At 48.7% G+C, this 23,488-nt stretch overlaps 1 protein-coding gene across 4 annotated transcripts in view; it reads left to right on the top strand.

Moving 5' to 3' along the window:
- The window catches only part of LOC140389979 (diacylglycerol kinase delta), a 225,184-nt gene that overhangs the window by 141,520 nt on the left and 60,176 nt on the right, over positions 1 to 23,488 (top strand). For all 4 annotated transcript variants that reach the window (XM_072474713.1, XM_072474715.1, XM_072474714.1 and 1 more), the window contains 6 exons: positions 517 to 601; positions 1,190 to 1,284; positions 1,952 to 2,051; positions 21,195 to 21,459; positions 21,872 to 22,024; positions 23,046 to 23,174. In XM_072474713.1, the coding sequence (XP_072330814.1) occupies positions 517 to 601; positions 1,190 to 1,284; positions 1,952 to 2,051; positions 21,195 to 21,459; positions 21,872 to 22,024; positions 23,046 to 23,174 (827 nt within the window). The remainder of the gene's footprint in view (positions 1 to 516; positions 602 to 1,189; positions 1,285 to 1,951; positions 2,052 to 21,194; positions 21,460 to 21,871; positions 22,025 to 23,045; positions 23,175 to 23,488) is intronic.

Raw genomic sequence — 23,488 nt, forward strand, 5'->3', positions numbered from 1 at the left:
CCATCCAGCACCTTGATTCATTATCCCGGATCAGTCGGTTCAGGGAATAGGGGAGGGCACGATGGCGGAACAATCAGGAAGCAACAGAGGGACAGGTAACAGGCATTTCTCCTGCATATGTGAGAGGCTATTTACTGAGTGTACAGATTAACACCACAAAGTTTGGAGCAGGGTGCTTACCTCCCTATAAGCTTGGGATTGGTGCATAGTAGTGGGAAAAGGATAATGATGTATCGGAAGAGTGGGAGACTAATGATGCATACTACAAAGGAAGCATAATGGAGTATGGTACTGGGTGAAGGTTAATAGTGCACAATATGGGAGTGAGGTAATGATGCATGTTATGGGTGGAAGGGAATACTGCATGCTGCAAGGAGAAAAGGAATGGTGCATGATCTAAGGATGTTTAGAGTAATGATGCATAATTGAGGGGAGTATTATAACCTTGAATGATGCACTACAGCTGAAAAAATGTGAAACCCGCATGCAGTATCAAATCAATGTTCATTTTTACAGGTGGGGTATCATGGTTTACGAGACAAAAGTTCCTCGACACTCCTCGTCTTCATTAGGAACCGAGGATTTCAGTGACGATTTGGAGGTAAGGAGTTTGCATAATATGGGTAAAGAGCTCAACACCTCAAAAACATTTGTCGGGGTATGCAAGGATCAAGCTCGCACTATAGAAGTAAAGCTGAGTAATAATCTAGTCAACCCTCAGACATTGTGCATCCTAATGGTGGGATGAGGGTACCAAACTTTTTTCCATATTCGCAGATAAATTCGCATTTTGGGGTGGAGTTAGTTTGCGATTATTGACAGGTTCCCTCCAAGTTCTTTCCTCAGAACTATCTCTATAACTAGTAGGCTTATGTTCCATGTATACCACAGTTGGAAAGGTTTTAAAAAACATTTATGTGTAGTGATAATAAGGAACCTTTCTGAAAATCTGAAATGGGTAAGGGAAGATTTAATAGGTGTCTAAAATGGCAAAAGATACATATTAGCAAGATCAGATTGAATAGCTGAATAGTCTCGAAGGGCTAAATGATCTACTCTAATTCCTGTGTTCTTTCTCTTTATTCCTGAACAAGCTAAACGATAACTTTATTGTTTTGTGAAAAGTTAAGTATGGTGGATTGTGAAGGTGATTGATCTAACTCTCGTGCTCTGTTCCAATTTTTCTCAGGTACAACAGATTTCATTCTACGAAGATTCAGTCGCTGCACACCTGTCAAAAATCTTGACATCAGACCAGCATTCGGTGGTCATATCATCAGCAAAGTGAGTGACATGCAACAACATTTACCTAGACTAAGCCAGGGCATTAAGTTTACAAGCCTTGAATAGTTTCAACTTTTTCTACCTGTTCTCCTCAATATTCCATCTGGTTGCAACTCTGCTCCCTCCAATCCCCTGCTACACTGCGGTGACTATAACATTTGTGCCTTTTTTTTTTCATTTTGAGCAACAGCTGGTGAGACCTGTGGAACCAAATGTTTTTATGAAATAAGTTGATGCCAATGAACGTTTTTAGTGTACAGCTATTTTGTCATCAGGAGTGTCTAAGCTTTTTTGATATTCACAACCAGTCAGTTAGCATATAAAACAAAAGCTTAGATTCATATCTGGATGTACAAAATTACAAGTTGAAGCAGTGATAAATGCCATAAACCTTTGTAGTCTTCAGTAGTCAGGAGTGTGGCTCCTGATCCCTACTGCAGCCCATCAGTTGCTCTGATTCAATGAGGGTCATATAGTTAGTATTGGGCAATCGTCAAATCAGGAGAGAACAAGAAACATGGAAGGGTCAAGGTTGGTTTAGCGTGACAAAAACCAGAAGAGCCATAGAGAGGATGCCTACATGTGGCACAAGTCAAACGCATCAAGGTCTAGTCTGAATGATGTCAGGTGCTGATCAATACTTTTTTCATTTACTTTCTCCTTGCAGAGTGCTTTGCGAAACAGTTAAAGATTTTGTTGCCCGTGTTGGGAAGGCTTATGAAAGGACAACCGAGAACTGGGAAGAATCTGAGACTATGGCGAGAAAGGTATGCAAGGAAAGCTGCAGTCAGCCACTTATTTTTTTCCCCCCTCCTGGTGGCTGTAACTCTTGTTGGGATACAGTTCCACAGGTACTGGCACCCCCTCTGATGTGTCACTCAAGTGACCATTTAAAAACATTTTATTGCCATTTTCAAAATTATATATATTGCTGTCGTTTTCATTTCTTCTTTAGTCACAAAGGTTCCTTCTTAGGTTTCTCTATTTACAGTCTGTTGCCGTCTGGCTGGCTCAGCCTACAATCCTCCCTACTGCCCCCCCCAACCAGCTCCTCTCTCCTTGATTTCCCCCCCCCCCTCCTTTCCCCCCCCTTTTGCACTGCTGCTCCCCATTTTTTCTTGCTGGGTTTTGCTACCGCACCTTGCCCCCCCCCCCCCCCCCCCCCCCCACTCTCCGGTCATATCTCGCTTTCCTCTTTCGATCTTGTCTTGGCTATTCCTACTGGCTATTTATTTATTTAAGTGTTGGCTACAAACAGGTCTCTGAATAGTCGGGTGAATGACTCCCATGTTTTGTGGAAGCCCTCTTCCGACCCACGTATGGTGAATTTGATTTTCTCTATTTGGAGAAATTCTGATAGGTCGGACAGCCAGTCTGCAGCTTTAGGTGGTGCTGTTGATCGCCAACCAAGCAGGATTCTACAGCGGGTGATCAGGGAGGCAAATCAAGGGCAACCGCCCTCCTCCTCATGAAGAGATCTGGCTGGCCTGATACCCCGAAGACCTCCACTTTCGGGCATGGCTCCACCCTCATCCCCACCACTTTGGAATTGCCTCGAAGAAGGCTGTCCATTACCCAGCAAGTCTGGGGCAAGACCAGAACATGTGGGCGTGGTTGGCCGGGCCTCCTTGGCACCGTTCGTACCTGTCCTCCACCTGCGGGAAGAACCTGCTCATTCGGGTTCTGGTCAAGTGGGCTTTATGTACCACTTTTAGCTGCATTAGGTTGAGCCTCGCGCATGTGGAGGTAGAGTTGACCCTGTTAAGTGCTTCACTCCAGGGTACCCACCCTATTTCGAACACCAAGTCTTCCTCCCATTTCATCCTTGTCGTGTCTAGTTCGGTGTCGGCCCTCTCTAGCAGTCTTTCGTACATGTCACGACAGTTCCCTCTGCCTAGGATGTCTGCGTTCAGTAGCTTTTCTAATAGTGTCGTGGTGGTTGCGGGAAGTCCTTGTCTCATTCCGTAGGAAGTTTTTAAGCTGCAGGTATCTGAGTTTGTTGCCTTTAGCTAGTTGGAATCTCTGCGTCAGTTCTTCCAGTGTTGTGAAAGTGACCATTCTTAAAGAGTGCGATCCGACAATGAATGCCAGTGAGCTATTCAGCTGTGGACAGCTTATTCTTTTTCTGAGACTTTATACTCTGCATTGTCCATATTAAATGTTCACTTGCCACTAATGCGTTCCCTTTAAAATTTTGTTTTTGAGTTCGAGCAGTTCTTTTCAGTGGTGGTACTTCACATGGAATAAGGCTTGGACAATATCTTTCAGGCAGTTGCTCAGCCATGCACCCACACACCTAAGCAGGAACTTTGCTTGCCACTGTAGCTGATTTTCCTACCAGTCAGGATCCCTTTATATTTGGTTGACTTCTTAACCTATTCCTTGAAACCTCCTCTCACCTTGCTGTTATCTGCAAAAGTAGATAACATTGTTTCTATAGCCAGCTCCAAATAATTTATGTACACTAAACTGATCTCGATAACAAACGACTGGAGACGACTTGCCATGCTGATCCTTTCCAAGCAGCTCTTGCTTTCTCTCGTTGAGCCAATTTTCAGCCCACCTCACCAGCTTGCCTTCCCTTCCACACTTTCTGACCTTATAGACTGTTGAGCACCATGGACCTTGCTGAAATCTTAACTGTACCACTGTTATTGGGCAAAGAATCCCACCAAAACCTCCCATCGTTTTGTGCTGATTGCCTCTTACTGTATCTGACCCCCCCCCCCCCGGCAATGTTTCATTCTCCCCCATTTCAAGATGGCTTCTAATATTTCATCCATAACAAATATGGCCTTAATGTTCTTTAGTCATTAAATGTTATTTTTGGGATCCTTTAGTGGTTCCATTCTTCTGTTTTACACTACCTTCTGCTGATATCCTTCTATAAATACTTGACTTGTCCTAAGTAGTTTCTGCTATCCTAACCTCATTTTTTATTTCAGTTATTGCCTTATAACCTCTATTCCCTTTTTGTTTTTATTTTGTGCCAGCCACTACATACTAGCTATATATTATGAACAACCTTGTCTTTGTCCTTTCATTTTTTGCTTGCATTAATCTTTTCCTCCTTTCTTTAGCGTTATGCAATGTTCTGTGCTCTGTAGAATATTCCTAAATAGGAACCTCTTTTCCCTTAACAGTGCTGGCCAGTGCAGCCTCATAATCTGCCTTCTGAAACATGAATGTTTCAATCGTATTCATTGTTTTGTCCATCATAAGCCGATGCTTATACTGCACCATATTGTAATCTCTGACTGATCTCTCTCAGTAGTATCCTTGCTACCTTAACCAATTGTGCCATACATCAACCCATTATTAGGACAATAAAGGGTCATTGCTTCACTTCTATTACCCCCTTTAAAGACTTTCCAGTCCATCTCTGGTAAGTTGATACCATCCAGAATAACTCCATGTTCCCGCATGGTGTTATTAAATCCTCACTAATGTGTTACTGATCGACTTCCGGTTGTGGCTATGCCTAGGTAGGTCGCACGTTCGGGCAGCTCCCGCCGGGAACGGACTTTTGGGCTCTCTAGAGGGGCCCCAACGGCAATTGTTCGATGGCTTCCAGTGTGGGAAGGTGACAGCAAGGTCCCCCCGACATTATATGGATTGGACCAGGAGTGGAGCGGTGAAAAAAGTGATCTTGGAACAGCGAAAAGTGAGAGGGAGAAAAAACAAGATGGCGGCGGGTGGAGACCAAGCAGCATGGGCGCAGTGGTCGCAGGACCAGCAGGGGTTTCTTAGACGCTGCTTTGAGGAGCTGAAAACCGAAATGCTGGCGCCAATGAAGGCGGCGATTGAGAAGCTAGTGGAGACCCAGAAGGCCCAAGAGGCGGCGATCCGGGAGGTGCGGCAAAAAGCCTCAGAGAACGAGGACGAGATCTTGGGCCTGGCGGTGAAGATGGAGGCGCACGAGGCGCCGCACAAGAGGTGGGCGGTAAGATTTGAGGACCTGGAGAATAGGGCGAGGAGGAAGAATCTTCGGATTCTGGGTCTCCCCGAAGGAGTGGAGGGGCCCGATGCAGGGGAATATGTGAGCACGATGCTCAATTCGCTGATGGGCGCGGGAGCCGTCCCGAAGCCTCTGGAGCTAGATGGGGCTCACCGGGTCCTAGCAAGGAGACCCAAGGCCAACGAGCCACCAAGGGCTGTAGTGGTGAGGTGTCACTGCTTTATGGACAGAGAGTGTGTCCTGAGATGGGCCAAGAAAGAGCGGAACAGCAGGTGGGAGAACACGGAGATCCGAATCTACCAGGACTGGAGTGCAGAGGTGGCTAAGAAGAGAGCTGGTTTCAATCGGGCTAAGGCGGTGCTCCATCGAAAGGGGGCGAAGTTCGGTATGCTGCAGCCAGCGCGATTGTGGGTCACGTTCCAGGATCGGCACCACTATTTCGAAACGCCTGATGAGGCATAGAGCTTTATACGGACTGAAAAGTTGGACTCAAATTGAGGGTTTGTTGTGGGGTGATGTTTACTGTGTATATGGTGTTTATTACGTTTAGGGAATGTTCCTCTGGTTTGGGTGCTGGATGGGGATGGGTGAAGGGATTTGATGGGGAGACTGTGGGAGAATGTTGGTGTTGGAGGGGCCGACCCCCACGAAGGAAGAGGGGGAGTGGAGGCCCGGGGATGGGGAATTGGGTAAGGCCGCAAAAGGAGCTGCACCAGAGGGGGCGGGGCCGGCTCAGGAAAGCGCGGGCTTTTTCCCGCGCTAGGAAAGGACGGGGGTAGGGGCCGGGGGGGAGATGGGAAGTGCTGGAGAGGACCGCACACTGACTGCCAGGGAAGGGGAGGGGGGATTCTCACACTGGAGGGGCCGACAGAATGGCGGGAGAGGCCGGGGTCAGCAGGAGTCAGCTGACGTACGGGAGTGTTATGGGGGGAGCAAAAGGTCTAGATGTGGATCTAGCGGGGAGGGGGGGGGGAATGGGGTTGCTGCTGCATTGGCCAAAGGGGAGCTGGAAGTAGGTGAGGTGGTCGGGTCGGGGGTCCGCCGGCTGGGACCCTGGAGGGTACGGGAGGCGCGGGCACGTGGCTGGCCTAGAAAAGGAGATGGCGAGTCGGCGGGTGTGGGGGGTGGGGTGGGGGGGGGTGAGCAGCCCCCCAATCCAGCTGATAACTTGGAATGTGAGGGGCCTGAACGGGCCGGTTACGAGGGCCCGGGTGTTCGTGCACTTAACCATGTCTGCCTTCAGTCCCTTTATGTTCCAGGAGACACATTTGAAGGTGACAGATCAGGTTAGGCTGAGAAAGGGATGGGTAGGACAGGTATTCCATTCAGGACTGGATGCGAAGAACAGGGGGGTTGCAATATTGGTGGGGAAGCTGATGTCGTTTGAGGCAATGAATATTGGAGTGGATAATGGAGGTCGATATGTGATGGTGAGCGGTAGGTTGCAGGGGGTGCGGGTGGTACTGGTAAACGTATATGCCCCGAACTGGGATGATGCCGGATTTATGGAATGCAAGCTGGGTCGGATTCCGGACCTGGAGGTAGGAAGCTTGATAATGGGGGGGGGGGATTTCAACACGGTGCTGGACCCAGCACTGGATCGCTCTCGGTCCAGGACGGGTAAGAGGCCAGCTGCGGCCAAGATGCTTAGGGGGTTTATGGACCAGATGGGGGGAGTGGATCCATGGAGGTTTATCAGGCCCCGGGAATTTTCATTCTTTTCCCACGTCCATAGAGCCTACTCCCGGATAGATTTTTTTATTTTGAGTAGGGCACTAATCCCGAAAATGGAGGGAACGGAGTATTCGGCCATAGCCATCTCAGACCACGCCCCGCACTGGATGGAGCTGGAGTTAGGAGAGGAGAGGGACCAGCGCCCGCTGTGGCGTCTAGATGTGGGATTATTGTGTTGCTAACTTTTGCCTTACTTTAATTGCTCTGTTTTATCACCTTTGCTCTTGAGTCGCCAGGTATCTTTATGATACCGCCACGTGGTTCAAGTCCGAGTAATGATCGATAATCCAATCCACCGCTTAGTAAGATTTAAATCAAAGCACATTTATTATGCACAGTAATCACTACTCATGTACAAATTCTACGTCTAAGCTACTTCTACAGCTAACTGGCCAATACTTAACTTGGAACTGGCCCACCAGGTCAGGGAAACGAATGGCCTTTCGTTCGGGTTCTGAGTCTGCGGGATTCGAAGTTGGTACAGATTGGTAGCTAGGACCGCCTATCTCGTAGCGAGTGTTGAAGTAAGACTTACTGGATATCGGCGGCGGCTGAACCGGTCACTGTCAAGGGTTGGTTCGCGTTGCTGAGTGACCCGGTCAAGAAGAACGATTTGAACTTGGGTTTAATTCTTATAGTCCCCAGGGGCTTCCCGACTTTCGGGGCGGACCCTGTTCCTGGTTCCAAGTGATTGGACTTTGTCCCAATCATTTGGTTCGTTTTCTCCAATGCTGGAGCGGTTCCCTGATCGATGGGCGGTCCTGAGGTGGTCGTTCACCTCCTTTTGTGTAGGCTTCTCCTGGCGCCAAAGCATCTGGTTTTGCTTTATGTGTCTAAATGTTGCTCATTGTTCCCGGGGATTGCTCAATGCAGATGGCTGGTGTTTTGTTATGCTGATGGTTGCTGGTATCGATCTTGTCTGGCCTTTCCAGAGGTAAATACACACTCAACCTGCAGCTGCTCGTTTCATAGATTATCATAGAATTTACGGTGCAGAAGGCCCATCGAGTCTGCACCGGCTCTTGGAAAGAGCACCCTACCCAAGGTCAACAACTCCACCCTATCCCCATAACCCAGTAGCCCCACCCAACACTAAGGGCAATTTTGGACACTAAGGGCAATTTATCATGGCCAATCCACCTAACCTGCACATCTGTGGACTGTGGGAGGAAACCGGAGCACCCGGAAGGAACCCACGCACACACGGGGAGGATGTGCAGACTCCGCACAGACAGTGACCCAAGCCGGAATCGAACCTGGGACACTGGAGCTGTGAAGCAATTGTGCTATCCACAAGGCTACCGTGCTGCCCTGTTTTGTGTCCTGTTGGCTGACTTTCCCATCAGCCTTTGCCGTTCGCTATTTTAAATCGGGAGTTAGCCATTCTAAATCGGGAGTTAGCCATTTTAACTGGCTACAATCCCTCCTTGTGATCCTAACGCGAAGCGAAGCTTTCCATTCCCTGACCTGGGGGGGGGGGACGACGACACTTCCTTCATGGCCTCTGCACTGACCATAGCTATGCAAAAATGTTTTAACTAACAATTCTAAGGGCGCTATGTCAAACAGGGACATGCATTACAAAACAATAAACTGGGAACCTCTTAACTATTCTTAATACACTACACTCACTTAAACATTTCATCATCCTAACTTCCTCAACCATACAAACAAAATCATAGCATTTTATACATCAGTCTTCCTGGCTTGGCAGTCAAGGTCAGGGTCGTACAATTTACTCATGAACAGTTCTTTACATTTCTTTATTTACAATAGACGCAAGTGAATGCACTTTATTATAGATCGCAGGGGTCTGGGGTCTGGTCGTATCTGAGAATAGGGGATCTGATCCTATATACGGGGTTCGAGCGCGGTAGACTCTCCTCCATTTCCGTAGACGCATAGTCTGCACTATGCAGCAGAGTATTGCTAATACCAGTAATGTTTCTATTACATAGGACAGAGAGTACCAGGTTATAAACCTGGCACACCAAGATGATGTGGTGTCGCTGGTGACTGGGCTCTGGGTACTGTGGGGAAGTGAAACATTAACGGCTGGGGGGCTTGAAGTCATGGGGTTCGCGTTCACGCGCAACCAAATGTCCATAAACATGATGCTGATCCATATGAAGGAAGTCCTCATGGCTCTTCTCTTTCCTTTTCTTTCTTCTCTTCTCCGGTCCTGGAGCTTCTGGAGTTCTGTGAAAACAAGCATAATGTCTGTAACTATCTTTGTTTAATATCTCGTACGATAGTGCGTATGTCCTGTAGTGCCAATTACTCCCTTTATATTTGGTCACTATGTGTGACTCCCTCATTTTTTTTCAAAAATTGAATTTTAGGACAAGACACACTTCCCAATAATGAACCAGTGCGAGCCGTCTCGCAGACTGTGCAAATTACCATCCAAATGTTTCAGGATGTAAATAGCATGTGGTTGGCAACCTAAAGGTTACCTAAACAAAACAAAACGTTTTGAATTGAAAGTGCCAAAATGAGGTGTGTATTGGCCGCGACTGGTAAGAGTTGGATGGAGTCCCCGGGTAGGACGGCTACCAATGCCGTGTCTCTCCTCCCCGAGCGTAGTTAACCAGAGGGGGGGTTCCCAGGCAGGGCGGGTCCCAAGCCGTTTCTCCACTGCCTGAGCTACCGACAAGAACGGGCAAAAAATGTAGTCATCGTGGTGGGGCTGCCGTAGTTGTTCTACCTTCGAACCAGAAGGGCAGTTACGAACGGGCGTCTGGTTCCTTAACCAGTCTCTGCAGACAAGCTCTCAGAGGTTTCTGCTGAACTAGTGTCTGGCAATGGTGAGTCTCTGTAGGCAAGTCCTCAGAGGTTTCGGCCGAATAGGCGTGGGGCAGTGAGAATTTTTTTTTCCTGTCGGACATACAACATTTAACAAACTTACAAACAACATAAAACATTCTGCAGGTTCCATCAGAAAGGACACCACTTCTCCCAAGTGGTTCCTTTAAAACATCATCTGGACACCTCCGTTCTCGGTTGCGAACAGGGTCGCAAAGGGATTCTCGGTTTGGGAGTCAGACCCAAGGTCGTCATCTTCTCCCGGGTGCCACACTCTTGAGTGTATCAGGGCTGAAAGGGCTGCATGGTGCGAGGTGGGGTCGCTCTCGACGTTGTGGACGAATCGGAACGAGTTATCTCGGTGCCAGTAATTGGTGTCTAGCTGTGTGGGGACAAAATCGGGGTCGTCAGTGTGGTTCGGTAGTCGGTGGTGGAGTTTGTTCAGGAAAGTGATCATGAAGGGATCACTTGGGTCGTAGTCGGAATCGCTGTGTGGGGTCCTGTTGCATGGAGATAATAGGGAGGCGTGCTGGTGGCTGTCGTCCGAGTCACAGTCGCTGTCTCTGCTGCTGCAGTCTGTGGGCGTTCCGGGGCGGAGTGTATATTTCGGGGGTGGAGTCGAGGTCGAGTCCGTGGCTGGGCTGGACGTGTTGGGGGATGGTAGGGTTACGTTGGCTGTGGGCGGGGCGTGGTGTGCTGCGTCGAGCATGACGTGGTGTGTGTGGTTCGACTGTATTCCATATGCCTTCAGCTGGTTTATATGGAACCACGCAGTCTTACCGTTGGGGTACTTTATTTTATAAACGGGGCAGGGCTTACTTTATCCGCAATGGAATACGGACCCGAGTATTTTGGTGACAGGAATGTGCTGGGGTTATATACAGAGAGCATTATTTGCTGTCCTATACTGTACTCAGTCGCATGCCCTGGCTTGTCGAAACAAGCCTTGCACTGTTTCTTCCTTGTGCCCAATTTTACTGCGGTTGCTAGCCGAGCCGTTTTAACATTTTCCACTAATTGTTCTACTGCTTTCTCGTGTGTGAGGGCCGTCATTTCGGGGCTGGTCAGGTCCAAACCTAACAAATATTCTGTGCCTTTCATGGGGCGTCCGGTCATGAAGGTGTGTGGGGTGTAACCTGTGGAAGTAGAAATTGTGTTACGTATAAACATCAGCGCAAAAGGGAGAACTGAGTCCCAAGTGGTGTTGTTCTGCTGGACCATTTTTCTGAGGGTGGATTTTAGGGTCCGATTCATGCACTCCACGATACCACTCGACTGGGTGGTATGCTATGTGGAATTTTTGGGTGATGCCAAATATCGTGAGGACGTTCTGCATGACACGTCCCGTAAAATGGGAGCCTTGGTCAGATTCAATGCTGTGGGGGAGTCCCCATTTTGTAAAGGTGTGGTGGGTCAAAATCTTGGCTGTGGTTTTTGCAGTGTTTGTGCGGGCTGGGAATTCTTCCACCCATTTTGTAAATGTGTCAATTACCACATGTACATATTTATAGCCATTCCTGCAAGGGGGCAATGGTCCTATAAAATCAATCTGGAGGTTAGTCCAGGGGCCATTAACGAGTCGGGTGTGGCTGAGTTGAGCCTTTTTGGCATATCTGTCCGGATTATTCTGGGAACAGATAAGACAATTCTCGATGTAATGGTTTACATCTTCCTTTAAATTCGGCCACCAACAAAGCTGCTTGAGATGGGCTGTAGTGGGATCGATTCCCTGATGTCCATGACCGTCATGGAACAAACAAATCAATTGATTCCTGTCCTGTTCAGGAACCACATAAAGGGTGGCTTTTAACACCACACTGTCATGTGTGGTCAGTGCATTTCTAAACCTCTCATAGGGAGCTGGATATTTTCACTTTACAATCTCCTTGAGAATTGATGTCCTGCTTCTGGGCCTGCACTAGATCCTCGATCTTTGTCTGTGAGACCTGAATTGCACTCACTGGTGCGCTTTTGGTGGGGGGGTCCAAAAGTATCTTTGCCTGGAACCTGTTTTAGCCAGTGCGTCGGCTTTCACACTTCCAGGGGGGGAGGAACGATGGTGACTGCGGACTTTGATTATCCCATTAGTCCTGTTCTGGGCTTTTCCTAAAATATGACGGAGCAATGGGGCTGAGGGGAGGGGTTTTCCGTCTGCGGAAACAAATCCTCTTGCTTTCCACAGGGGCAGAAATTCCGTAAGGCTGTTGCAGATATAGAGGCTGTCTGAGTATATGTCTGCTGGGCTGGGGAAAGAATCTGGGTGCTCAACTATATACGCGATGGCCGCAAGCTCTGCTGCCTGCACGCCTAAGTGTCCGGATAGTTTTAACGATATTTCCTCGACATAGATACCGCAACCTGTTATGCGCTTCCCATCCAAGACTGTGGAAGATCCCTCCACATAGATCTTTATGGGCTATGTGTCTGTGTGCTGGGGGCTCTGGTTTGAACTACCTATCTTTCTGGGGGGTGTTTTCGCAATAAAGGGGCCTGTGTTGTGGTGTGGAGAGATAATCCCACATTCATGGGGGGTTCCGGGGTACTGTAAGTTGTCGGCCATGTAGATGTGCGTCTTTTTCCTTTTCACAGTGAAGCCCCGTCCCTGCAAGAGAAGGGTCCATCTAGCTGCTCTAATCTGGCTCACTGTGCCGTCCTTGAGTCGTCCGTCCAGTAAACGTTGGGTGGGGGTGAGAATTGTGATGGGGTTCAGTCCGGTAATATATGAAAAATACTTGACTGCCCAGAATACTGCGAGCAGGTGCCTCTCAGGCTGAAAATCCCTGCTCCACAGCATCTAAAATTCTGGAGGCATAAGCTGGGCCTCAACTGGTCGTGCCGTTCCTGGAGGAGCACGGCTGAAAGGGTGCGGTCTGTGGTCGCTACCTCTATGGCGTAAGGGGAAAGCGGGTCTGGAATTTGTAGTGCGGGGGCTGCTATGAGTGCCTGTTTTAATGAATCCACAGAATCCGTGTGCTGCGGAAGCCATTCCCAGGGGGCTCCTTTAAGAGGTCTGAGAGGGGTGCTGCCTTGCTGGCGAAACCGTCAATGTGGTTTCGGCAATAGCCAACCAGTCCTAAAAACGACCGGAGGGCTGAAACGTCCTGGGGAAGGGGCAATTTAGTGATCGAGTCAATCCTTTTATGCTCGATCTCGCAATTACCATGTGTGATAATTGTTCCCAAATATATCACCTTATCTTCCAAAATCTGGGCCTTTTTGGGGTTGACTTTACAACCGATTGAGTGTAATAGTTCCAGGAGTTCGGACAGAAGCTCAATGTGCTCTTCCTTGGTGTCTCTGCAGTAGTAGGTCGTCTACATACTGTACCAGACATTCGGGGCGAGAAGATTTGGCTAAACCATTTGCCAGCTGTCGGTGGAAAATGGAGGGGGAGTTGTGGAATCCTTGTGGCAGGCATGTCCACGTGTACTGCTGTGCTTTAAAGGTGAAGGCAAATTTGTACTGGCACGCCTTTGCCAATGGAATGGACCAGAATCCATTACTGACGTCCAAAACCGTAAAGAATCGGGAATTGAGTCCCTGATTGAGCATGGTCTCAGGACTTGTGGCTACTGTGGGGGCTGCTGCGGGGGTGACTTTGTTGAGTTCCCGGTAATCGATGGTCAGTCGCCATGATCCATTGGGCTTTCTCATTGGCCAAATCGGGGCATTATTAGTGGAGGCTACTGATCTAAGTACGCCCTGCTCTAATAAGCTTTCTATTACCTTGGAGATTTCTCCCTCTGCCTCTTGGGGAAATCCATATTGTTTTTGGGGTCTAGGGTCAGGTCCTGTTACTTGTACGGAGCCAGTCATCTGTCCACAGTCGTGCTTGTGGGTCGCGAATGCTGCCCTGTTCTTTTGCAGAACTGCCCTAACCTGCTTGTCCATGGTTGGGTTGAACCAAAATTCGACGACGGCGCTAATTTTGTTCATGTACTCTCCTATGTTGAGCGTTGCGGGAGCTCTTGCGGATTTTGCCATCTTCCAGACACACTGGTTGACTGGATCGAATGAAAGATTATGGGAATTCATGAAATCGATTCCCAGAATATGTTCTGCTGTGTGGGGCAGGTCAACTAACACTACGGGGTGCTTGGTGGTGATGGTACCGATTTGAATGGGTACAGGGGCTGTGATGTGTCCCTGCTGTGAGTCGCCTGTAAAGCCGCAGAGGGTGATGGTGGCTGTAGTGGGCCACGGTTCTTTTTGAAACAGGGGGGAGGAATTTATTGTGGTGCGGGACCCTCCTGTGTCCCAGAGAAATTCGATGGGCTGTCCCCAAATTTTTGCTGCAACTACCGGTCGTCTGGACCTATCCCAAAGGGTGTCGCAGACCCAACTGGGGGAGCCCGTACACCGTCAGTCCGTTCCGGTCAAGTCCATCTGATCCGAACGGGCGCTAAAGCTATGAATGGCCTCCCTCTTTTTCTTACTCAGAGTGCCCGTCTGCTGTGCTCTCTGGCTTTTTAGGGGCATTGCACTCTCTTCCGAAGTGTCCCAACTGTCCGCAGTTGTAACACTCCTGTGACTTGGGTGGGGTTCTTTCCCTCATTCACTCATGCGGGGTTGTGGTGTGTTGTCTTCACTGCCTGCATATCTGCACCGGCCTGCTTTTCCTCAGTATTCTTAACTGCGGGCTTACTTTGTATAGATTGCTCCCAAGCGCGGGACAATCTTTTCACTACCCACATCTCGTTCTGGGCCTCATCTGAGGGATCATAACTAGTGCAAGCTTTCTGTCCTGTTTCTGTGGCATGGGAGATAAGGGTGCGGGTCCATTTGGCCATGTTGTCTGGGGACAAATGGGCATGGTCTAAGTCTTCAAAGACTGCTGCAAAGTGAATCCACAGGCATCCAGCAAACGCTGTGGGGTGCTCGGATTTCTTTTGCCTACATTTGTTGAGGCCATCTACGGGGTCATCCCGGTTATAGCCGATCGCATCCAGGATCACGGTATGCATTTCTGCAAGGGTGCCTCCTCCTACATTCTGTGGGTCAGGAAGGGCTGCTGCTACTGATGGGTCTAAACTTAAAACGGTGAGCTTTGCATGCTCTCGCTCATCCAGGACGTACATGGTCGCCTGATGCTTGACTGTGGCAAAGAAATGGTGGGGGTCTGAGGTCGGGAGGAACGGTGTGATCTTATCGCACGCGTCCCGTAACTGGGTCACTGTTAAGGGGGTGGAATATAGAAATTCGCAATCGTCTGATGTCGCTGTACGGTGGATGGTTACAGGGTTCATTGGAGCGTGAACTATCTGCTGTGTGGGGGGTTGGGGCGCTTTTCTCTTTTGTGGCTTTCCCTGCGCATATGTTCCCTGAACATATCTCTGTGCTGTTTCATTCAACTCTTCCCAATCAGGGCCGTCTTCCTGATCTACTCTTTCTCCAAAGGTTTCCTGAAAACATTTTTGAACAGAAAGCAGTGATTGCAGCTCTGCAATCTGCTTCCGGCACTTTGCGTGGTCTAATGTGCTTTGTCTTTGTTCTGTGGTGGCAGCATGGAGTGCTCTTAATACTGCCTTGAGGTCACTACACTGTTTTTGTAATGCCTCTACCTGTTTTTCCGTTTCCTCTCGTACCAGGACTGTACGCTGCGTGTCCTGAAAGGCCTTTTCGTATTGAGACTGGAAGCTGCTTAAGTGCGCCAGACAAGACTGGTGAGCCCTTTGGCGTCATCACTTTCCATCTTTTGCTGCCAACTTCCTTCTCAATTCCAAATTCTCCTTTTCTACCTCGCTTACATCGACCTTACTCATTCGATGTATGCCCTCAACTTCTTTCTGGAGCGTCCTGACGACCTCCTCTGTGCCTCGCAATTGTGCCAAGCAGGACACGATTGCCGTCGGCTTGCGAGCTTTCCCTAAGCTCTTTTTGTGGATCTCGCTCGGGGTCTCCCACCAAGTATGTCCTATACTCCCGGGACCTGATTCCTCGTTATCACAGAATTCATTCCAAAGGGGCCATCCTTTCCCTTTGAGATATTTCCTGATCTCTTCCTCCTAAATGGGCTCTACTGCTGCTGGTCGCTGCGACCGCAAATTCCTCTGGGTTCATTAGGCCCTGCATTGCCATCTTTCCTATCCGAATGCTTCTTTTAAATTTGGAACAGGGGAGCTAAGGCGGTGCTGTAAATACGTGTACGGCTTTCGCTACTTTCCGATATACAAACATCCGACAGTTTTGACACAACAAAAATCTATCAGTTTTACCTTATAGCCCTGTTAGTTACGCATGCATACACACACTTTCGAATTATGAATATTGATCAGAACTGCTTGAACACTTGTGGTTTTCTGTTTCCAATTGGATCTCTAAATGAAATTCTGGGTTCTCCCGGAGTGGTTTTCCACTTCTAGATCGGGTCCCGTCAGGATGTCGCCAAATAATGTTGCTAACTTTTGCCTTAGTTTAATTGCTCTGTTTTATCACCTTTGCTCTTGAGTCGCCAGGTACCTTTATGATACCGCCACGTGGTTCAAGTCCGAGTAATGATCAATAATCCAATACACCGCTTAGTAAGATTTAAATCAAAGTACATTTATTATACACAGTAATCACTACTCATGTACAAATTCTACGTCTAAGCTACTTCTACAGCTAACAGGCCAATACTTAACTTGGAACTGGCCCACCAGGTCAGGGGAACAAATGGCCTTTCGTTCGGGTTCTGAGCCTGCGGGATTCGAAGTTGGTACAGATTGGTAGCTAGGACCGCCTATCCCGTAGCGAGTGTTGAAGTAAGACTTACTGGATATCGGCGGCGGCTGAACCGGTCACTGTCAAGGGTTGGTTCGCGTTGCTGAGTGACCCGGTCAAGAAGAACGATTTGAACTTGGGCTTAATTCTTATAGTCCCCAGGGGCTTCCCGCCTTTCGGGGCGGACCCTGTACCTGGTTCCAAGTGATTGGACTTTGTCCCAATCACTTGGTTCGATTTTCTCCAATGCTGGAGCGGTTCCCTGATCGATGGGCGGTCCTGAGGTGGTCGTTCACCTCCCTTTGTGTAGGCTTCTCCTGGCGCCAAAGAGTCTGGTTTTGCTTTATGTGTCTAAATGTTGCTCATTGTTCCCGGGGATTGATCATTAATATGCAGATGGTTGGTGTTTTGTTATGTTGATGGTTGCTGGTATCGATCTTGTCTGGCCTTTCCAGAGGTAAATACACACTCAACCTGCAGCTGCTCGTTTGTGTCCTGTTGGCTGACTTTCCCATCAGCCTTTGCCGTTCGCCATTTTAAATCGGGAGTTAGCCATTTTAACTGGCTACAATTGGCGGATGAGGAGATGTGCGGGGGTGCATTGAAAGATATTTGGAGGCCAATGACAACGGGGAGGTGCAGGTGGGGGTAGTCTGGGAGGCGCTGAAGGCGGTGGTCAGGGGAGAGTTAATCTCCATCAGGTCCCACAGGGAGAAGAGAGAGAGCAGGGAGTGGGAGATGTTGGTGGGGGAGATCTTTAGGGTGGACAGGAGATATGTAGAGGCCCCCGAGGAGGGACTACTCAGGGAGCGGCGGAACCTCCAGACGGAGTTAGACCTGTTGACCACAGGGAAAGCAGAGGCACAGTGGAGGAAAGCGCAGGGGGGCGACGTATGGGGAGAAGGCGAGTCGGATGCTGGCACACCAGCTCTGTAAGAGGGAGGCACCGAGGGAGATAGGTGGAGTTAAGGATAGCGGGGGGAATACGGTGCGGAGTGCGGTGAGAATAAACTAGGTATTTAGGGACTTCTATGGGGATCTGTACAGATCTGAGCCCCCAGCGGGTAAAGAGGGGATGCAATGATTTTTGGATCAGCTGAGGTTCCCGAGGGTGGAGGAGCAGGAGGTGGCTGGTTTAGGGGCGCCAATTGGGCTGGAGGAGCTGGTTAAAGGATTGGGGAGCATGCAGGCGGGGAAGGCCCTGGGGCCAGATGGGTTCCCGGTCGAGTTTAACAGGAAATACGTGGACCTGCTAGGCCAGTTGCTAGTGAGGACTTTCAATAAGGCAAGGGAGGGGGGACTTTGCCCCCGACAATGTCCCAGGCGCTGATCTCTTTGATCCTGAAGCGGGACAAGGACCCACTGCAATGTGGGTCGTATAGACCGATCTCACTCCTCAATGTGGATGCTAAGTTGCTGGCAAAAGTGCTGGCTACGAGAATTGAGGACTGTGTCCCGGGGGTGATTCATGAGGACCAGACGGGATTTGTAAAGGGCAGGCAGCTAAACACTAATGTGCGGAGTCTCCTCAATGTGATTATGATGCCCTCGATGGAGGGAGAAGCGGAGGTAGTGGCAGCTATGGACGCAGAGAAGGCCTTCGACCGGGTGGAGTGGGAGTATCTTTGGGAAGTGCTGCAGAGGTTCGAGGAGGGGTTCATCAGCTGGGTCAGATTGCTATATAGAGCCCCGGTGGCGAGTGTGGCTACGAATCGGTGGAGGTCAGAGTACTTTCGGCTGTACCGAGGGACGAGGCAGGAGTGCCCCCTTGCTGTTTGCATTGGCAATTGAGCCTCTGGCCATGGCACTAAGGGAGTCCAGGAAATGGAGGGGACTTGTCCGAGGGGGAGAGGAACATCGGGTGTCGCTGTAAGCGGTCGACCTGTTGCTGTATGTGGCAGATCCAGTGGAGGGGATGGCGGAGGTCATGCGGATCCTAAGGGAGTTTTTGGACTTCTCAGGGTATAAGCTCAATGTAGGGAAAAGTGAGCTCTTTGTGGTGCATCCAGGGGACCAGGGAAAGGGGATAGACGACCTGCCGTTGAAGAGGGCGGAAAGGAGCTTTCGGTACTTAGGGATCCAGGTGGCTGGGTGTTGGGGGGCCCTGCACAAACTCAATTTGACACGGTTGGTGGAGCAGATGGAGGAGGATTTCAAAAGATGGGATGTGCTGCCACTCTCGCTAGCGGGCAGGGTGCAGTCGGTTAAAATGATGGTCCTCCCAAGGTTTCTCTTTGTATTCCAGTGCCTTCCCATTATGATTCCCAAGGCCTTTTTCAAACAGGTAGGTAGGAGTATCGTGGGTTTTGTGTGGGCAAATAAGACCCCGAGGTTAAAGAGGGTGTTTCTGGAGCATAGAGACAGGGGAGGGCTGGCTCTGCCGAATTTGTGCGATTATTATTGGGCTGCCAATGCGGCAATGATCCGTAAGTGGATAATGGAGGGCGAGGGGGCGGCGTGGAAGAGGTTGGAGATGGCGTCCTGTGTGATCATGAGCCTGAGGGCGCTGGCGACGGCACCGCTGCCACTCTCGCCGACAAGGTACACCACGAGTCCAGTGGTGGCGGCGACGTTGAAAATCTGGGGCCAGTGGAGACGACACAGGGGCGAGGTGGGAGCCTCGGTTTGGTCCCCGATTCGGGAGAACCATCAGTTTGTCCCGGGAAGGATGGATGGGGGGTTTCGGAGCTGGCATCGGGCAGGGATTAGAAGAATGTAGGACCTGTTTATAGATTGGACTTTTGCGAGCCTAGGGGCGCTGGAGGAGAAGTTTGGGTTACCCCCGGGAAATGCTTTCAGGTATATGCAGGTGAGGGCATTTGTGAGGCGGCAGGTGAGGGAATTCCTGCTGCTCCCGGCACAGGGGACTCAGGCCAGGGTGATTTCGGGTGTATGGGTTGGAGAAGGCAGGGTTTCGGCGATCTACCAGGAGCTGAAAGAAGAGGAGGAGGCCTCCTAAGGTAGAGGAGTTAAAGGGCAAGTGGGAGGAGGAGCTTGGAGAGGAGATAGATGAAGGTCTGTGGGTTGATGCCCTGAGTAGGGTTAATTCTTCCTCCTCTTGCGCCAGGCTCAGCCTAATACAATTCAAGGTTACTCACAGAGCGCATATGACAGGGGCGAGGTTGAGTAGGTTCTTTGGGGTGGAGGATAGATGTGGGAGGTGCTCGGGAAGCCCGGCGAATCACGTCCACATGTTCTGGTCGTGCCCGGCACTGGATGGGTTTTGGAGGGGTTTCCTGAGGACTATGTCCAAGGTGGTGAAAGTCCAGGTCAAGCCGAGTTGGGGGTTGGCACTATTTGGGGTAACGGACGAGCCGGGAGTGCCGGAGGCGAAAGAGGCCGGTATCCTGGCCTTTGAGTCCCTGGTAGCCCGGCGGATGATCTTGCTGTTATGGAAGGACGCGAAGCCCCCCAGTGTAGAAGCCTGGATAAATGACATGGCAGGGTTCATCAAGCTGGAGAGGATAAAGTTTGCCTTACGAGGGTCTGTGCAGGGGTTCTTTAGGCGGTGACAACCGTTCCTAGACTATCTCGCGGAGCGTTAGGAGGAGGTCAGCAGCAGCAGCAACCCAAGGGTGGGGGGGGGGAGGGGGGGGTCTCTTTCGGGGGGGGAATTTGGGTGGGGGGGGGGGGCTTCCCTACGGGTACCATTGAATGTTATATGGGGGGGTTACTGTCTATGGGGAAACCCAATGTAAAAGTTTTGTATAATTTTTGACTGTTGTGTTTGTGTTTCTTTTTGTAATTGGGGGGGGTTTGTTAAAAATTTTGTTGGAAAATTTGAATAAACATTTTTTTTTAAAAACTAATGTGTTACTGATCCAATCCCTCTTCCTAACATGTTAATTCCTGTCCGATCATTTCTCCCATCCCACAAAATGTCCACCTTATCTGCAGCAGGTCTAGCTAGATGCAGCTCTGTTCCAAAGAAGTTATTTTTTTCTCATGTCAACCATGTCATCCCTTCCATTTTATCTTTTTTATTGAGGTATTCTATATTCCTGTGCATTTAGCCAACCTATATCATTGTTGAACAAGATCTCTGACATCACATTTGTATTCCCCGGCAAGAGCTTCCAAGTCTCCCCGTTTGTTTCTACAAAACTTATGTACAACTTTGAGTCATTTTTTCTCCCACTCCCTGTATTGTGGTCAGGAGATCTTGTGGCGTAGTGGTAGCGTTCATACCTTGTGCCAGAAGCTCCAGGTTCAAATCCCACTTCAGGACTTGATGGCCACGAAAGATGCATTTATGTAGCCAAACAGGTTGATTATAGGCCTGTAGGTCCTTCCAATATGTTTATGGTAGGCGGGCAGTATAGGAGAATCTCCAGGTCAGCCATGCTTGATGCGGATTGGCACCCCTCAAACCAAAGTCTCTAGCGGCAGCCTCACGACCTGTCCCAGGTAAAACTAGCTATGAAAACAGATGTAAGCATGTACTTTGTCTGCCTCGTGCATCACTGGGTGCGGGGGAAAAAAAGATTTAAAAATCAACAATATGTTCATTTATTGTGTCATTATTTCCTGTATGGAAATTTCTTGAAGTACTTTTACTATTTATTGTATCAGTGTCTGCACCTCAACCATCAGCTACCAACAGCTGCTTCACACCATAAGATCCAACTTATGTACCTTTTCTACCTCCACCATTCTTTATTTTCATAGTATTTTTACCAGCTATTCTGATATATTCTTCCTTTAACTTCAGTGCTCTGTACTAAAAGAGAAACTGGACTCGCTGCTTAAAACGCTCAGTGATGAATCCCAGGCGGCATCATCCCTACCAAACCCACCCCCAACAATTGCAGAAGAACAGGAAGATGACGAGGCAACCAGTATGATGTGCGACTTTGCTGAGGAAAGACCGGCCTGTTCCCCCAGGCCACAGATATTCCGCCCGAGGGAGCAACTCATGTTACGAGCAAATAGTTTGAAGAAGGCGATACGGCAGATCATAGAACATGCAGAGAAAGGTAAGAAATTATCAGCAGCTCACTGCACAATTGCTGGCACTTTGTGTTCATGTGGGAGGCATCAGGCATCCTGGCAAGTTTATACATGGACTCCTGACTCTTGGTTCTATTGAATTAAAGGCTAACATCAAACTAATGAGACATTAGCCACTACTGTCCACATTTTATCCTTTGATTGCCAAAACATTACAGGTATATGGGTTTTATCAGCTTAGTTTCTTCACAGAAACCAACCAGCATTGTAAATATATTACAATATAATAGTAATTATTACTGTATTTATGTAATCCAAGTTTAAGTAGAAGACAGCCTGGCCACCTATTGAGTCTTTGTGAAAACCTCATGGGCAGCTATAGCCTTTGTTGTTGAATTGGTTATAATTTATAGCGTATGTTCTCTCTGCCCTGTCTAGCTGTGGATGAACAGAATGCACAGACACAGGATCAGGAAAGCTACACCTTTGGTTTTTGCTCTGAGGAAGAAAGAAGAGAATCCCAAACTGATGACAAGATCTCACTGCACTCCTCATATAGCTCCAATATAAAAGGAAGGGTCTACCGGAAAGGTACTGAACCTTGATGTTTCTGATAAGATAATATCTGTGCATAGAAGCAATTGGGATTGTGATTAGAGACTTCCCTCATTCTCTTCCAAAAAAGCCTCTGATGTGGACTTATACACGCAAGTTGGCACAAAGATAGTTCCAGGTTTTCTGGGAAAGCATGGAGCCGTTCCAAGACAAATATGCTTTTTGTACAATTTGGGAAAAGGAGGTGCAGAAGAGAGCTGGGACTAGGGGAAAAAAAGGAAAGCGATTAAAAAGAGAGGAGAATAGTCACAGGAATGAGAGAAGTGAAAGAGAACCCAAAACCATAATTGTTATGTTTTAAAAGTCGGATATGGATTGACAGTAAGTGAAACCTGTACACACTAGTGGCTTTGAAAGAGGTCTGGGGCCAGGAGTGGCAGTGAAGGACCAGAATTGGCATTGACCAAGGCCTGAAGATAGGAATGGAACTGACCAAGATCTGAGGATGGGAATAGAACTGAGTTCTGAGAGCAAAACTGATTGAGATCTGGGAGCAGAAATGGCGCTGATCCTGGTTTGGTGTGTCTGCTTTTTCTCTGAAAAATGTTGAATTGTGCAGGGGTAAAACGAGAAAATAAGGGAAAGAAAAAACTTGACATTTATACAAATGACGAACTCAGAATCTGGAAGCTCAACTCTCAGTATTTGTTTTTGATTCATCCCTGTGCTGCCCTTCTCCCACCTGTTCTGTACTGTACTCTGAGGGGACTTTACAATCATGGTCATAAGATACAGGAATTGCAACCAAGCAGAAATTAGTGGCATTTCAAGGTTTATGTCAATCTTCATTGAGATGATCAGTCAAATTTTGTTTGGGGTCGTTACATGGTTTCAGTCATTGTGTTTCTCCTGAATTTTAACATTCCTGAAGAGTGCTGCTTTTCAATTTAAGGGTCGTCAGATTGCATGGGTAAATCGTGCCGGATTGGTATGAGGGATCCAAGTTTGTAGTAACCTATGAAGTGTAATTGAGACTGTTGTCCTGTTGTCATTGCAGTGCCAAAGTCTCCCTGTGAGAGGAGGATCAGTAAAGGAAGCTTATCGATTGGCAGCTCCTCCTCACTTCCTACTCCAACAGGAAATCGAGACAACTTGCCAATGCTGAACTCCAAGATTCTTTACCCAAGTAAGTAATGGAATTCAACATTATCAGCAGTGAAACAGGAATCCCGGGAGCAGAGTGAATACGAGCTCTTCCTGTATCAAATTCACTGTCCCTGGGCTATAGAGGGAAAATCAGCCACATTGCCCTGGGCTACAGTGAAAAACCAGTCAGCATTCCAGCTGCTAAACACTACCTGGTGCTGCAAAATGTGTACGGCGTGGCAGCATTTTTGGTGTTGCAAAGCAGGCTTCTCTGTGTTGCCTCTTGTAACCAAATAGTCTACTTTCATTCACAGTCTAGGATTATGCTGTTACTGACTGCACCTTATAGTGACT

The sequence above is a fragment of the Scyliorhinus torazame genome, chromosome 14, assembly GCF_047496885.1.
Source record: "Scyliorhinus torazame isolate Kashiwa2021f chromosome 14, sScyTor2.1, whole genome shotgun sequence".
In the NCBI taxonomy this organism is placed as follows: domain Eukaryota; kingdom Metazoa; phylum Chordata; class Chondrichthyes; order Carcharhiniformes; family Scyliorhinidae; genus Scyliorhinus; species Scyliorhinus torazame.